The sequence below is a fragment of the Trachurus japonicus genome, chromosome 21 (genome assembly GCF_045865225.1).
Source record: "Trachurus japonicus isolate A0001 chromosome 21, Traja_1.0".
NCBI classification, from domain to species: domain Eukaryota; kingdom Metazoa; phylum Chordata; class Actinopteri; order Carangiformes; family Carangidae; genus Trachurus; species Trachurus japonicus.
In genome coordinates this window covers 2977863-2992116 of record NC_140927.1, presented here as the reverse complement: position 1 = coordinate 2992116, position 14254 = coordinate 2977863, and the positions used below count along the sequence as shown (strand labels likewise).

The 14254-nt window shown below is 43.6% G+C and overlaps 1 protein-coding gene across 2 annotated transcripts in view; it reads left to right on the top strand.

Moving 5' to 3' along the window:
- dpp10 (dipeptidyl-peptidase 10 (non-functional)) overlaps positions 1 to 14254 on the top strand; it is a 313714-nt gene that overhangs the window by 129201 nt on the left and 170259 nt on the right. The window contains exon 1 of one of the 2 annotated variants that reach the window (XM_085764885.1): positions 12281 to 12698. The exons of the other annotated variant lie outside the window; for it this stretch is intronic. Within the exon in view, the coding sequence (XP_085621011.1) occupies positions 12642 to 12698 (57 nt within the window). The 5' untranslated portion in view covers positions 12281 to 12641. Of the gene's footprint in view, positions 1 to 12280; positions 12699 to 14254 lie in introns of those variants that run through there. 2 annotated transcript variants of the gene reach the window in all.

Below are 14254 nucleotides of genomic sequence, written 5' to 3'. Positions count from 1 at the left end.
CAACAACAACAAACAAAACTTTGCAGTTAACCCCTGACCTATGCCTACAGCTCCCCCTAGTGGACCACCCCCAAACCCTATTATTAAGCTCAACTAAATACATAACAGAAGGTTAAAGTAATACAGTAGCCTACATGTTTATTGATGTCTTGGGTTTGGGGAATGGGATAAAAATGACTCCATGAATACGTTCCAGATATCGTGAGTTGCTATTGCAGGAACCCCAGGCACATTTTAACTATATTGAAAAATTATAAAGTAGTTTTTGCTGAAAAACTTGCTGTCTACCTATCTCGTTTCATAGGGTTTCATTCCAGGGTTGTCCAACCTTAGAATGTTGTGCAACATGTGACATGGGGAGGAGCGCTCTGATTGGTGGATCAGCAACCAATCAGAAGGCCAACAAAGGGTCAATTATACAACAGTTAGTTCCGACAGGTCCCAACCGAGCAATTTGATTGGACAAGAGACGTTCCATGAGTGCTGATATACAGTATAACAGCACTGCAACCTTTTACGGTCGTTATCACTCCGCTGTTCAGCAGTGGACAGAAGCTAAGCTATAATGGAGCTAAGTCAGAGCCAGGCTCCCCATACAGGAGCTGCCCCATCTCTCTGCTGCTACTACAGTTAGAAACGGACCTGAACATTAAAACCTGGACCTGACCTGGTCCGTCTAATTGGAGATAAATCTCTACTAAACCCGGCTGGAAAAAAATCGCCGCGGGGCAACTACGTTTTGACGGCGATGTGTTTTGATATTAGCTTTAGCTGTTGTTAGCCACGTAGCTCAGCTACTTAGCTTCAACTGTGTTTATAATGATTACATAGCAGATAAACAAATGTAATACGGTATCGATAACGTCTCTGTCTGTCTTCACGCTGGTCCTGTTGCTCCGGTGCTGATCAGACACGGGCTCAGAACCAGAACCAGCACTGAAGCAGCTCGGTGGAAAAGCTTGTAGCTAGTAGCAAGCTAGTATGAAATGTTTATGTGTTGCCTGGCAACAGCCTTGTCTCCCTTCCAGTTGCGGAACTATTTCTGTTGGCGGAGCCAAATAAATGATTAAATAAACAAACAAATCATAATCTCTTGTAGTTTATTACTGTTCTAAAATGCGCACGTAGCACTGTTGTATAAAAGCAATATCACACTGGAGGTCGTGCTGTTGTTAGCTGTAGCCATGTTTTCCTTTTCTGATTTCCCGGCACAGTGACGAAAAGAAGGAAGGTTCTACGCATGCGCTTACGCATTGCGGCGTTTGTGACAGCACCACCTAGTGGTCTGGCGTGCATTAGCAATGGATTTGTACACACTTTTGCGTCTCCGTATGCACACAGATTTCCTCCCGAGAACGCTCGTGTAGACGCGAAATAAAAAGTGAAGACGCGACGCCACTTTTGCGTCTTCTGTTCACACCGTCTTCGTGTAAACCTAGCCTAAAACTGTAGAAAACAATAATACACCGATATTGTTTAAAATATTGCAAAAGAGTGTTTCATGATTAACTTTATGTCTTTTGGAGATCATTTCATGGAGCCCTTCTGTGTGGAGTTTGCATGTTCTCCCCGTGCATGCGTGGGTTCTCTCCGGGTACTCCGGCTTCCTCCCACAGTCCAAAGACATGCAGGTTAGGTTAATTGGTGACTCTAAATTGCCCATAGGTGTGAATGAGAGTGTGAATGGTTGTCTGTCTATATATGTTGGCCCTGTGATAGACTGGCGACCTGTCCAGGATGTACCCCGCCTCTCGCCCAAAGTCAGCTGAGATAGGCTCCAGCTCACCCGTGACCCTAGTGCAGGATAAGCGGTATAGAAAATGAATGAATGAAAAAAAAAAGGAGATCATTTCATCTTCCACTTGTAACTGTTTACATTAATAGACATGTTGACAAGGGGTGCTCAAACTTTTGCATGCCACTGTATAGTACACATGCTATCAGTGAAATCCTTATTGGAGTTCCTCAAAAGCAGAAAAGGGGAGGAAAACCAACACACTCACGATCCCTTTGACAAATTTTTATTATAGGACAGGCAAGCACAGACATTTCGACCAAAGTCTTTTTCAATGTAATTTCCTCTAAAGCACAAAGCAGGAAGCAAAAGGTTAGGGACAATTCACTTCAGTTTATTAAGATCAATTACTGTCTAATAATGGTATATATAATAAAAGATGAATATTGTTACTTACTCTTTAATTTATTTCAATATGATGATATACATTACATCATACAAACACATACATATATAATACATATAATTGCCATCCATTGCATGGACACACCCAATGGCACACAATGGATTGATCTTATATAGCTACACAAATCAGGCCCAATATTCTGACCACCTGTCTAATATTGTGTTGGTCCCTTTTGCTGCCAAATCCACAACAACCTGCTCTGCACTGTGTATCCTGACAGCTTTCTATCAGAAGCAGCATGAACTTGTTCAGCAGTCTGAGCAACAGTATCTGGTCTGTTGGATGGGAGCACACGTGTATCAATGAGCCTGTGGCCGCGTCACCACTCTTCCTTCCATGGACCAACTGTTGATAGATCCTGACCACTGCAGACCTGGGAACAGCCCACAAGAGCTGCAGCTGTTCACATGAGAGACCCAGTCGTCCTTGGAGAACTGGATCAGATCCTTATGCTGCCCATTGTTCCTGCTTCTAACACATCAACTGTGAGGACAACAAGTTTACCTGCTGCCTAATACTATATCCCACACTAACAGGTCCATGATGAAGTGTTATTCACTGTTATTCACGTCACCCGTCAGTGTTCATAATGTAAGGTGTTTATAACCTCCATCCATTGTCTATAGTTCTGGAGCCAATCCCAGCTGACATAGGGTGAGGGCTGCACCTGTCTATCATATGGACATAGAGACAAACAACACACACACACACTCACATCCATACAGGTGATTTACAGTCTCCAGTCAACCTTGTGTTTGAACTGTGTGAGGAAGCTGGAGAACCCACATAGACACAGAGAGAACATACACACTGCAGCTAATTGAACCCAGAGCCCTCAGCACCAGGTTTCCTCCTACTGTATATTATCTATTATTTTGGCCAGTGTGCATTACTGTGCAATGAATCCTGGGACAGGTTGTACTGCACTGATCCACCTGTAGCCTCTGACAGATACAGTCCCTGACTGGGACTGAGCTGCAGACTGTGTGCTGACACTGGCAGAACTTTATTGCCATTGTTACAATAATTGAAATATAGTCAGTCAGACATGTGGAATGATCATTGTTTGGTTCAGTTTAGGCACATGAACTACTTACTATTCTGTAATGCTGTTCAAATTAGGGCTGTCGGATCGAACTTCGCTAACAGGATTCAAATTATTTTCAATATGAGAACATTTGAAGGTAAATAACTGACGTCCAAATGTGTGCCTTCCGCAGCGACGCAAATTAACATAGTAACATAGTAAAGGTGTTGATAAAACAAACAATTTTGTTGTTGTGCGTGATGTAGAGCTGCAGCTCCAAATTTACGACCAGCGTTTTTTTTTAATTTGCCCGTTTATTGGGCTGGGGCGGTGCGCCTACGTGTTCCCACACTACACGCACACTTTTTTTTCTCTTTTTATCGATCGACTTATGTGCCGGTCATGGATCAACTGTGATCCGTTGCACCATTATTTATAATATTTTGATTTCCATTCATGAATATTGGGTTGGTAAAACTCAAGTGTGTTGCAAATGTTAGATAGAAGCTATTCTGTCTCTGTCTTGTTTTGTTAATATATTCTGCACTTGAGGTTTATTTTGTGACACATTCCAGCTATTTCAGTCCTATTTAATCTGGTAAATGTGCCTTTAAGAGAAGTCTATGGATTTTGAGTTTGTTGAGAATCACCGCCATCTAGTCGCGTAAAGCAGAAGCAGGAAGTGAGTTTGTATCGGGAGCTACAGTAAAGCCGAGTTCTCCAAACATGTCGTTCCTGTGTTGAGTCTGCTGATTTCCTCACCTGTTGTGCTTGAGAAAGTCAGTGCAAAGAAGCTTGATTATGGATGTGCATTGGTGCTTTCCTTTTGTGTTATTACGGTCAGTATGCTATTCAAATCAGTAAAAGCTATGTGTTATGATTTAGCCTTTTGGTTGCTATTCAATACGGGATATGTTGCTAATGTAAAAAAAATTGGTTATTTTACACATGGCAGTTTTGAATGTGGAATGTATGTTTTTTTTTTTTTTTTTTGTGAGTAGGGAGGAGGGAATGGGTGATTTTAGAAACAGTTGTTGCTGTTAGGGTTAAAAATAAGTAGCTCCTTAAGGTTCGACAAGGTTTAATGTCATGATTACAGTAATGATAACCTGGTTAGCGTGAAGGGAGATCATAGATCAAATGAACAGCATTGGGGTTCAGAGGCTACAGTGGCGGCCCTCTGCTGCATGTTTCTCCCCCCTCTCTGACTGTCCTGTCAATAAAGGTGCAAAATCCCCCCCAAAAAAAATATTTCATAGAAAAAAGAAAGAAAAAGAAACAGCATAAGTGAGTGGCTTCACTCAGGAGTCATGACACTGCTCTCCTGTCTACACATCTTGTATGAATGCATCTTTGTCTCAGCTGGTCCTGCCTGAGTGAGGATGCACCCACTTGTACAGTCCCTGTCACTGTCATGTGTCTGCTTATATTATCAGACGAGAAGACGAAGACACAAACCATTGACTGTTGGCTCTTCACGAGTGGAATAAGTCTGTGTATCGTGACCTGAAAACCACAGAAAGCCCAGAACAGCAGTGTCACAGTGACAGAATCCCTAACCTTAAAGATGGAAGCTCCCCAATGTAGATGAGATCTTCAGCTTTAGATGAAACGATGCACTAAAGGTTACCAGATATATCCGTCATCCGAGCACATCCGATGTGTGCATCGCTCTCTCATCTAGGCAAACTCCATTAGTCTCTCTCAGAGAGTGGCGCACACAAGCAAAGGTCAAGAGGAATTTATGCTAATGAAGGCTCCACTAATGCACTCAACACGTCCACGCAAAATAAAACCGATTTTTATTTCCTCACTTTTCGCCTCAAATTCCTTGCTTGATCCAACACTTTTGTTGACCTTCAAAGATGACCACCCCGCCGCGTGTTTGTTACACACTGTTTACTTTACAATTATTTCACGTCTCTGACATTCTGCAGGTGGAGCAGGTCAAACACAAGACGTCAATATTTGAGCATCGGTGTTTTGGTGTGAAAGAAGATGTTTAGACTGCCCTGCCCACGTGAAGGTCCTGCTGCTGCCATTTCTTTCAGTTGCGTGAAATATTTTGACAGGGGATTTTCTCCACTTTGTCACTGTGTGGTGGGGAGCAGAGTGCACGTATACTGTCTGCACTCTGAACAGCAAATGACCTGCTTTATACTGTACTTTAACTCAGTGTTTTTAAACCTCTGGGTTGGGACCCCACGTGGGGTCGCCTGAAATGTATAGTAATTGATTTTAAAAAAAAAAATACTGATGAAAATATATATTTTAACTAATTATTATTCTTTTCAAAATTATGATTAAAAATACCACACACAATCCTAAACAACTGTATTCTATACTTTCACATTCCTGAATATAAATCGAGTTCAAATAAAATGCAGTATATCAAAATATCTGAGCTGGCGCATCTTGATTGACGGCCATCACGTGATCAAGTGGTTGCCAGAAATTTGCAATGCCTAAATGGGGTCACGAGCCAAAAGAAGGTTGAGAACCACTGCTTTAACCCTTTTTTTTAAGAGTGAGCTATAGCTACGATGTGGAAATGGGCTTTTTAATATAAAGGTTCAAACATAACCACTGTTTCGATGCAGAGGTCTTCCTCAGGGTGTCAGACAATGCAAAGTGACGGAGTACAAATAGGCACAGGTGAGAAATTGCCAAAGTGGGTGTGCCCACATCTGAGTTCATTCATGTTTCTCGGAGGTTTATCAAACACTCCCTTCGGTAAGAGGGGAGTGGTAATAGATGTTAACCAAATATGTTAAAAAATGCACAGAAAAGGAATGACACCAACTCTGGTGTGCAGTCCCTCCTTGTGTCTTCATACTTTAAAGTCAATCTCAGTACCATGAAGTGGTTTTGTAGCCAGACAAGCCAGACTATATCATTAAAATGTCTAGTATGGCAACGACCGGTAGACCTTGGCTCAATCCAGGGGGCGGGATGAAGGCTGTCTTTCAAACTGCCTCTGCACACAATAGGGTAGTGCTTGAGCGCTACGACTAATCAGAGCAAAGAGCAGGAAGACGTTAGCCTGACTAGCCAATTAAAATGTAGTCATCGCGTTAAGCCCGCCCAACGACTCTCTGAACAGATAGAGCGCTGTGATTGGTGAACACAAACGGTGTTCGAGACTCAAAAAGTTCCTATGGCTCGTTTCTAGACCCACCTACGGAGCAAATATATTTGCTGCCGCTAGGGTGCGTCTAGATTTCTAGGCTAGTGGTTTTGGTGATATGATTACAAATTTGTTAAAGGGATAATTCAGGTTTTTTTTAAGTGTAGTTGTATGAGGTACTTGGCCCTAAGTATAATATCTGCAGTAGACAGCTCTCTGCTCTCCCCCACTAAGCCATACCAGTGCATAGCGTTGGACAGAGACACAGGCAGTGAATGGAATCAAACTAACAGTACATTTTTGCGTCAAATGATACAGCGTGTCACACAGACTTCCTGTACATAGCATACACTTAAACAGGTGTAGTATTTTGAGATTGTATGCAGCAAAAATTCGCTGTTAGTTCTCACTGTGGGAGAGCAGAGAGCTGTCTATTACCTCATACAATCCCACTTTAAAAAAAACTGAACTACCCCTTTAAGAAGTGTGGACTCACAACCTTGAAGTTTTAACTAAGCTAAAGTGATTTTAGTCTCCACTCCATCAGCAAGCCTTCACCCTGAGATTTGAATAATTTGACGGTGTCTTTTTTATAAGTTGAAAACATTAGCATGCTTGGCTACAATACTTTGCTCTCATGGGTAAGAGCTACTGTAGCATACAGTGGCACAGAATAACTACCATAGATTGTGTGGGTATACAGTATGTAAAGGTCATGTTAAAAACAGAAGCCCATTTCTAGTTCATTGCAATGCTAGCACATCCACTGTGTGCTACTCTCCCATGTGTGGAAGTTGGATGCTATCCCAGTTTAAGCTGAACATTAGCAGTAGCCTGCTCTTTATTTGATTTGATGATGTTCACACTCCACCAACCCCAGAGAGTGCATTATATACACCCCATGCTGAAAGTCTCTCCTTTCCTTCAAAGTAAGAACTCTGAAAGTCAGCTAATCAGCCAAAGGGCATACTTCTTATACTAATGAACTTTGCAATAGAACAAGTGTTATCCATTTATTTCCCATGTATTATACTTGTTTTATTTATTTATAAGTGATAGTGCTGTTTTGTTTTTGTTTTTTTGCCTGACACCTATTATCTTTAGTTACAGCATTTACAGTTTTTTGGGGGTTTTTTTTCCTTTGGTAAATCAAAATCTTTAAAGGGATAGTTCAACATTTTGGCAAATTGGCCCATTGCCATAATTGCTATAGTCATAGCAGTAGGTTCGTTACCTTTAATTGTCGGTGTAAGCTATTTTTAGAACGGAGCAGCAGAGCGGCAGGCTGCTCAGGGCTATGCTATGGAGGCTAAGGGAATTTCTTGGTTTTCCTCATCAAACTCATCAAATACACAATCCAACAACTCCAAAAGGCTGTCGTGGACAAGTTGTGACCTGCACAATCACCACGCTATGAGATAATAATGGAACGTTACGAGACGGAGCCGTTTTAGAGGTAAATTCATGCAAAACCGCTGATGCGTGTTGCGTTCAGGGACAGTTTTTCAGCAAGCAGACTCTGTATTTACCCTGTATTTACCTCGAAAACGGCTCAGTTTCGTAACGTTCCATTATTATCTCATAGCGTGGTGGTTGTGCAGGTCACAACTTGTCCATGAAAGCGTTTTGGAGTTTTGGGATTTTGTATTTGATGAGTTTGATGAGGGAAACCAAGAAATTCCTTTAGCCTCCATAGCGTAGCTCTGAGCAGTTCGCCGCTCCGCTCCTCCGTTCTAAAAATAGCTTACACCGACAAATAAAGGTAACAAACATACTGCTATGGCTATAGCGATTATGGCAATGGGCCAATTTGCCAAAATGTTGAACTATCCCTTTAAAACTATGGCCCTTTTGTCAAAACTTAACACACAAAAAACAAAAATATACACAAAGTACAAAATTCAAGACATCACCTGTACAGCGAACACTTCATTCAAAACTCTATAAACTTGTATTTTTCCATCACAACTTTACACACTAATAGCAAATCAGTAGCCTTTGCCACCTGCCTATCATCTATTACTAGAATCTTGCATTTCTATAGCATGTTATAAATAAAACTATGAACACAAATGCAATGGGATCCACTGAGTATGTATTTTAGAGGCAGTGTTGTAGCAAACAGCACACACAGGCTTGTAGTTTTGAATGATGTGTGTAATGTAGATAATCGTGTGCAGTCATTTGCAGAAAAAGTGTGTTTTAGAAATGCAAACTCAGTGTAAAGCAGACCGTGTGTCTGGTCTGTAACTGTGCCTCAAGCTCCAGTTTTTGTGTTTTAGCATTGCCAAAACCCTGTAATGTTGCCACTGGGTTCATATTGAACACAACTTGTACAGGACTGTAATATGTGCTAGTTTGGAACATTGACTAGTCCCACTCAGTCAGCCGATGAGCAGCTAATGCTATGGATGAATCTGCAGCTGATAGAGTGTGCTGATGACAGCTGTCATTTCAGATGGTACAATCTGGCCGCAAATCAGAAAGCAGCTCTGTTCTGTCACAGACCTGTTGTTTACAAAATGACTATAAAACCACAGCAAACAACAACGTAGAGCTGCTCAGACCGGCAGGGACCGATACATATCACTTGATTTTGGGGAGGAAATGGAGCACAAAGCAAATATTTGCTCTGGTGCTCGTTGATTTGACTCTGATTGATTGTTGAACAGTGGAAGTTACAAGAAAATCTGAATGTGGTCTAAAGAATGGAAAGATATTTACACTATGTTCTCATTTACAAGAGCTCAGAGAGAAGAGGAACGTCTCAGTACAAGTGTTGCTGCTGGAGAGAAGTGGCTGCATGTGCTAACTAAATTATAAGGTCTGCTTCTCATAACAATACAGCAGCACTGAGCCGAGCCGCAGGCCGACCTGGAGTGACTCGCTTCTCAAAGTGGATTGATTACCCTTGTCTACAAAATGGAGCACACAGATCGATTTGTGCCTTTATTATAATACGAGCCCGCTGAATTTTTCTTTTTTCTTTCAGCGCTGCTATATTCCGCTCCACTCCTGTCAAATGAGATCCCATCTCTCCTCCACAGATGAGTGACAAATGAAAGACATTTGAATGCAGATGCCTGCACACGGGGACACAAGGGGAGGGGGTGGGGGGGCAGCTGAATGATTTTATGAAATATGAAATGTGAATCATTTCACAGTGGCTTTTACACAGTCATCAGGTCTGACCCCAGGATTTTACAGCAACATGTTAGAGAGCACTCTCCATCATCATCACAACACTAAACCAGAGAAAGAGAATGGCGTTCATCTCACTAAAGGATAAAAATGAACTTTTTTCACTTTGTTTATTCAATTTATTTGTCTCTGTGTTGCTTCTCCACAGCTGAGATGTGAGTTGACAGTACTGCACACATAATCAAACCTGGGAGCAGCAGAGTTCACGGGAGAAACGTGACAAATCTAAACAATCATCGTGCTTATCATCAATCTTACATTTTCAAAGTTGTTGTTAATGGACCACAACCCTGCAGCAGGCAGAATAAACAGAGAAACTACTCGCAGCTGGAGGATTGCAATTAACTGTGGACGGTGCTGGAAGAGCTCCAAGAGCACATGAGAAAAAAATATGAAAAAGCAAATATTCTCAACTTGCATAATGCATGTAGTTCACCATTTCCTCTTAAGGTTACGTGTTGAATATGTTATGTTCTTGTAAGAAGTAGCAACATAAAGTTAAGTAAGTGCATCTTATACGAATCTGTAGTGTGAAGCTGAAACTCTCATTATGCAGTCATATACACTGATACTGGTGGATATTGAGTGAAAGCAGCTATAGAAGTAATAATAAAACATATAATGATGCTCATTATGCAGATCATAGCTTCTGAGCGGATCATTAGCTTTTATAAACTAAGAGTCCCTAAATGCTTCAGTTGTTTGAAGTGAGCTTTAGTTTAATTATTTTGGGAGTTTAATCCAGCGGGTCCCGAGTGAGATCCACTGATCCCCAGAGGTCCTTGAAGAGGCTTCTGTGGGAGATGCAGTAAAAAGAGGGGTAATTCATTTTCACTAGTCCATCCATGACTGTGTTGGCCATTCACACAGCTAAAATCTAATCAGAGGGACGGGCCTGCAGGGGCAGAATGCAGTGTGGGAGAAAGTTTCCCCGGTGAAATGCTGTGGGGCAGAAGTGTGCAGTGATGGGAATGACGGCATTACTAACGGCACTACTTTTTTCAGTCATGAGTAATCAAAAAAAAGTTACTGTTTCCCTGTTATAATGGCACTACTGTACCTTTACTGACAATAAAATGCGCCGTTACTTGACTCTAGAAGTCCCGTCACAAAATAATAGGCTACACCCATTAAAGTGGACCATATATAGCCATTTTTTCAATCCTGTTTATCTGGAATTGTGCACTCAGTAGGCCTATGCCTCCACATCAGTGTTGCATGTTACTTTAAAGTAATTAGTTAGAGTTACTTGTTACTTTCCCCAAAAAGTAACTGAGTTAGTAACTGAATTACTACATTATAAAAGTAACTAATTACCAGGAAAAGTTATTTTTCATGACATGCTCAAATGTATCAAATTACTTGGATGTAAAGGAGGTCCGCGGGTATAGTCACAGTCACAAGGAGAAGTGATGGCGTCTGGCGGTTAGCAGTGCTGGAGTTCACTCATTGACCTCTTGGCGAAACTGTTAGCATTGTCGCCCCGGTTAGAAACTGCTCAGGGCAGGCCAGAACAACATCGGTCACCAGTGGCGTGCACAGGTGGGGGCAAGTGCCCCTTGGGAGCCAAAACGCGCATTAAAGTGGCCTCTAGGAGCCAAAACGCGTGCTATATGTGCCCTTTTTTTTCCTTTTCGCCCCTGCCCTTCAAAAAGTCTGTGCACGCCACTGTCGGTCACACAGATAAACGGAGGTGTGGGTTATGGTTAGAGAGTTAGGAGGGCGAGTCCAAGTAATTTGTAATTCAGTTACTAACTCAGTTACTTTTTGGGGAAAGGAATCAGTAACTATAACTAATTACTTTTTAAAAGTTACGTACCCAACACAGTGTGATGTAGCATAAACCGGAAATGCTGAAGTAGGCTACAGAGAGAGAGTCACGCCTCGCTCTGCGCGTGGTAATTCACCGCAAACAAAAGTCAGACGCATAGAAACTATCGACCACTGTCTGAGTCGTTCACATGAGAGCTAACCGCAGCAGACCTGTCTCCGTCCTTAACCCGGTCTAACTGTGATATAGCGCCGGTTCACAGGTGTCATATCACCGCTAAGTACTGCAGATTCAGAGGCTATTGCATTTCTGTTTTGGCCCCTCACGTATTTAACACCCGACAGCGAGCTGCGCTGAATCTCTGTTTATTGACCGTTTAAGCTCCTCGCTTAAGGCCAAGTTTTTATTTATTTATTTATTTTTATTTTAAAGCTCCTGTATCAGAAAACAAGGGGCTGTGAGGTGGCCAGCAGCGGCAGCAGCAGCAGATCTAGAAAGCAGAGCTGCGGGTTCAGCACCGCGGACAGCTCCTGCTCCTGCTCCTGCTCCTGCTCCTGCTCCTGCTCGGCTCCTCCAGCCTCAGACTGGACCAGGGAGCAGGACTCAGACCTGCTAGTGTGGATGTGGAGGGAAAACACGGTACAGGCGAACACAGCCCCACATCCCCCTGCACCCTAAACCTGAGCTGGATGCTTCTTTTTCTTTTTTGAATCCTGCAAATTAACCCCCCCCCACCTCCACCCACCCCACCCTCGCGGGAAACCATCACAAGACCACTTGAGCACCCCTCCTCCTCTTCCTCCTCCCCCTCCCTCTCCTGTTCCTCTCCGGGTTTATATCTCCTCATCCTCCAAATTCCCGGCGTCCTTCCTGCCAGCAGACAGAGAGACAGGAGAGAGTTACACAGCCTCTGACTTCCTCGCTGCTTAAAAAACATGTGAGACCAGAACACCCTCGGCTCTGTCGGTTCGAGAACGAGCGTGTCCGAAAACTCTCGTCCCTCCCTCCCTCCCTCCTCTCCCGGTGGGGGGTGGTGGTGATGTGAACGCACAGGCTGCGTTGGCTTCTCGTCAGACGCTCTCCAAGACCTCGCACATATTCAATCGTGACGGATCTGTCCCTCCGCTCTTCTCCTCCACTCCGCTTTAAGATTCCGCATTTGACAAGACGGCTGTGCCCGCCGCATCCTCCCATCCCCTCCTCCTCCTCCTCCTCCTCTTCTCCTTCTACTCCTTCTTCTACTCTTCTCCTCACACGGAAAACGGGAATTGTCTGCAGGATTCGTCCTAAGTTTTACCAAACGAGGAGTTTACAATGACAGCTACCAAGGAGCAGCCGAACCAGAGGCAGAACCAGCCGCAGCAGGATGAGGTGGGCAATAGGCTTCATTTTTATTTATTTATTTTTGTTTGTTTGACTTGACCTGCAAGTTTTTATTTTTTATTTTTTTTGCACTTTACATTGTGCATTGCGCTGAACTCCATATAGGATCAACCTGCCCTGCAAGGTCAGCTCACACAGCAGTAGCATACAGGTTCGTTCGGTGTCAGCTGACAGACAGGTCTGCTCATACATGAAGTGAAGAGTGGAGAATGTGTGAAAACGCATTAGTTGATTGGCTGTGATTCATCGTCTCCATCAGCAGCAGGTTTCTGGCGCAGATGATGACAGAGGCTGATTCAAGTTGGAGGATGCACATGACAGTGTTAAAACAATCACGGAGCCCGGAGCTCGTTGTCAGCTGTCACAGAAATCCTCAACGCCATGGGCGCATACAGAGTCAGAGAAAGGCTAGAGAGAGGGAGAGAGGGGGGGAGAGGAAGACTGCGCAGGGTGCATTGTAATTCAGCCGTTGCCTCCTGTCAGCTGCCCCCTCGACACCTTGAAAGAGAACAGTCGTGGAAAATCATTTTTAGTCAGAGCGGAAGAATTCTGCGCATTTCCTCCGTGTTCACATCGGCTCCGCGCCGGCGCCGGCTCTCTGGTCCAGACAGCTCCGGAGGGTTAAACGTTCCCGTTTCAGGCACCTTACAGGTGGCGCCGCGCACTGCAATGAGATCAGGGTCTTTGCCTGGAAGGACTGGCGTGTGCAGCCTGACATTCATGCACTTGTGTGTTTGCGCCATAAAAAAAAAGAAAAGAAAAGAAAAGAAAAGAAAAAAAACATCAGTAAGCCTTTATAGCCATCAATTATTGATTTTTCCTCCGTAACCGTTGTCAGTGTTCCTGCAGGCACGTGTAACCTCTGCTCAGCCAGTGGGCTGCAGATTCCATCTTCCTCTCTGGCTCTTCCTCTGAGAGATTGCCAAATGTATTCTGGGTGCTCTTAATTGAATTCTGCCTTGTAGCCCTATTATTCTAAGAAATCAAAACCTTGGCCTCATAATTGACTTTTCAGTGAGTGAAATATTAGAGGGGCCTCCTGAGATGTGGTTGAATAATCCCAGCTCTCTCCTCTCTGTGATGGAACTCGGTGGATAAGCCTATAGGCTGTCTCAAAGTTGTGTTGTGGGGTTGATGCGTGATGATCCTGTGGTGGATGATCACAGCTGTGAGGAGCTGCTGTCGTCCCTGAATGTTCTGATGGCGCTCCTTCTGTGTGCCGTGACTCCAGAAAAGTAAAGGATGATGAAAGATGATGATGTAGATGTTGTTATGGCTAAAAATGGCAGCACGCCACCACGGCCTGAAAGCCCTGGTAAATCTTTGATCAGTGGGTGTCAGGCAGTCAGCTGAAGGTATTGCATAAGATTCGCTGTCACGTTTGTGCAGATGTTGGGGGTGAGAGTGGAGCTTGAACAGAGCCAGGGCCATTACTGTCCCAGACAGCGCCTCTGGCAGGCTCTCAACAAGGGTTCCTCTTCATCAAAGTTGCATGAGCAACTTAGACCAGAGGGTGGACTAGGGACACAGGGTGATCTTTAAAT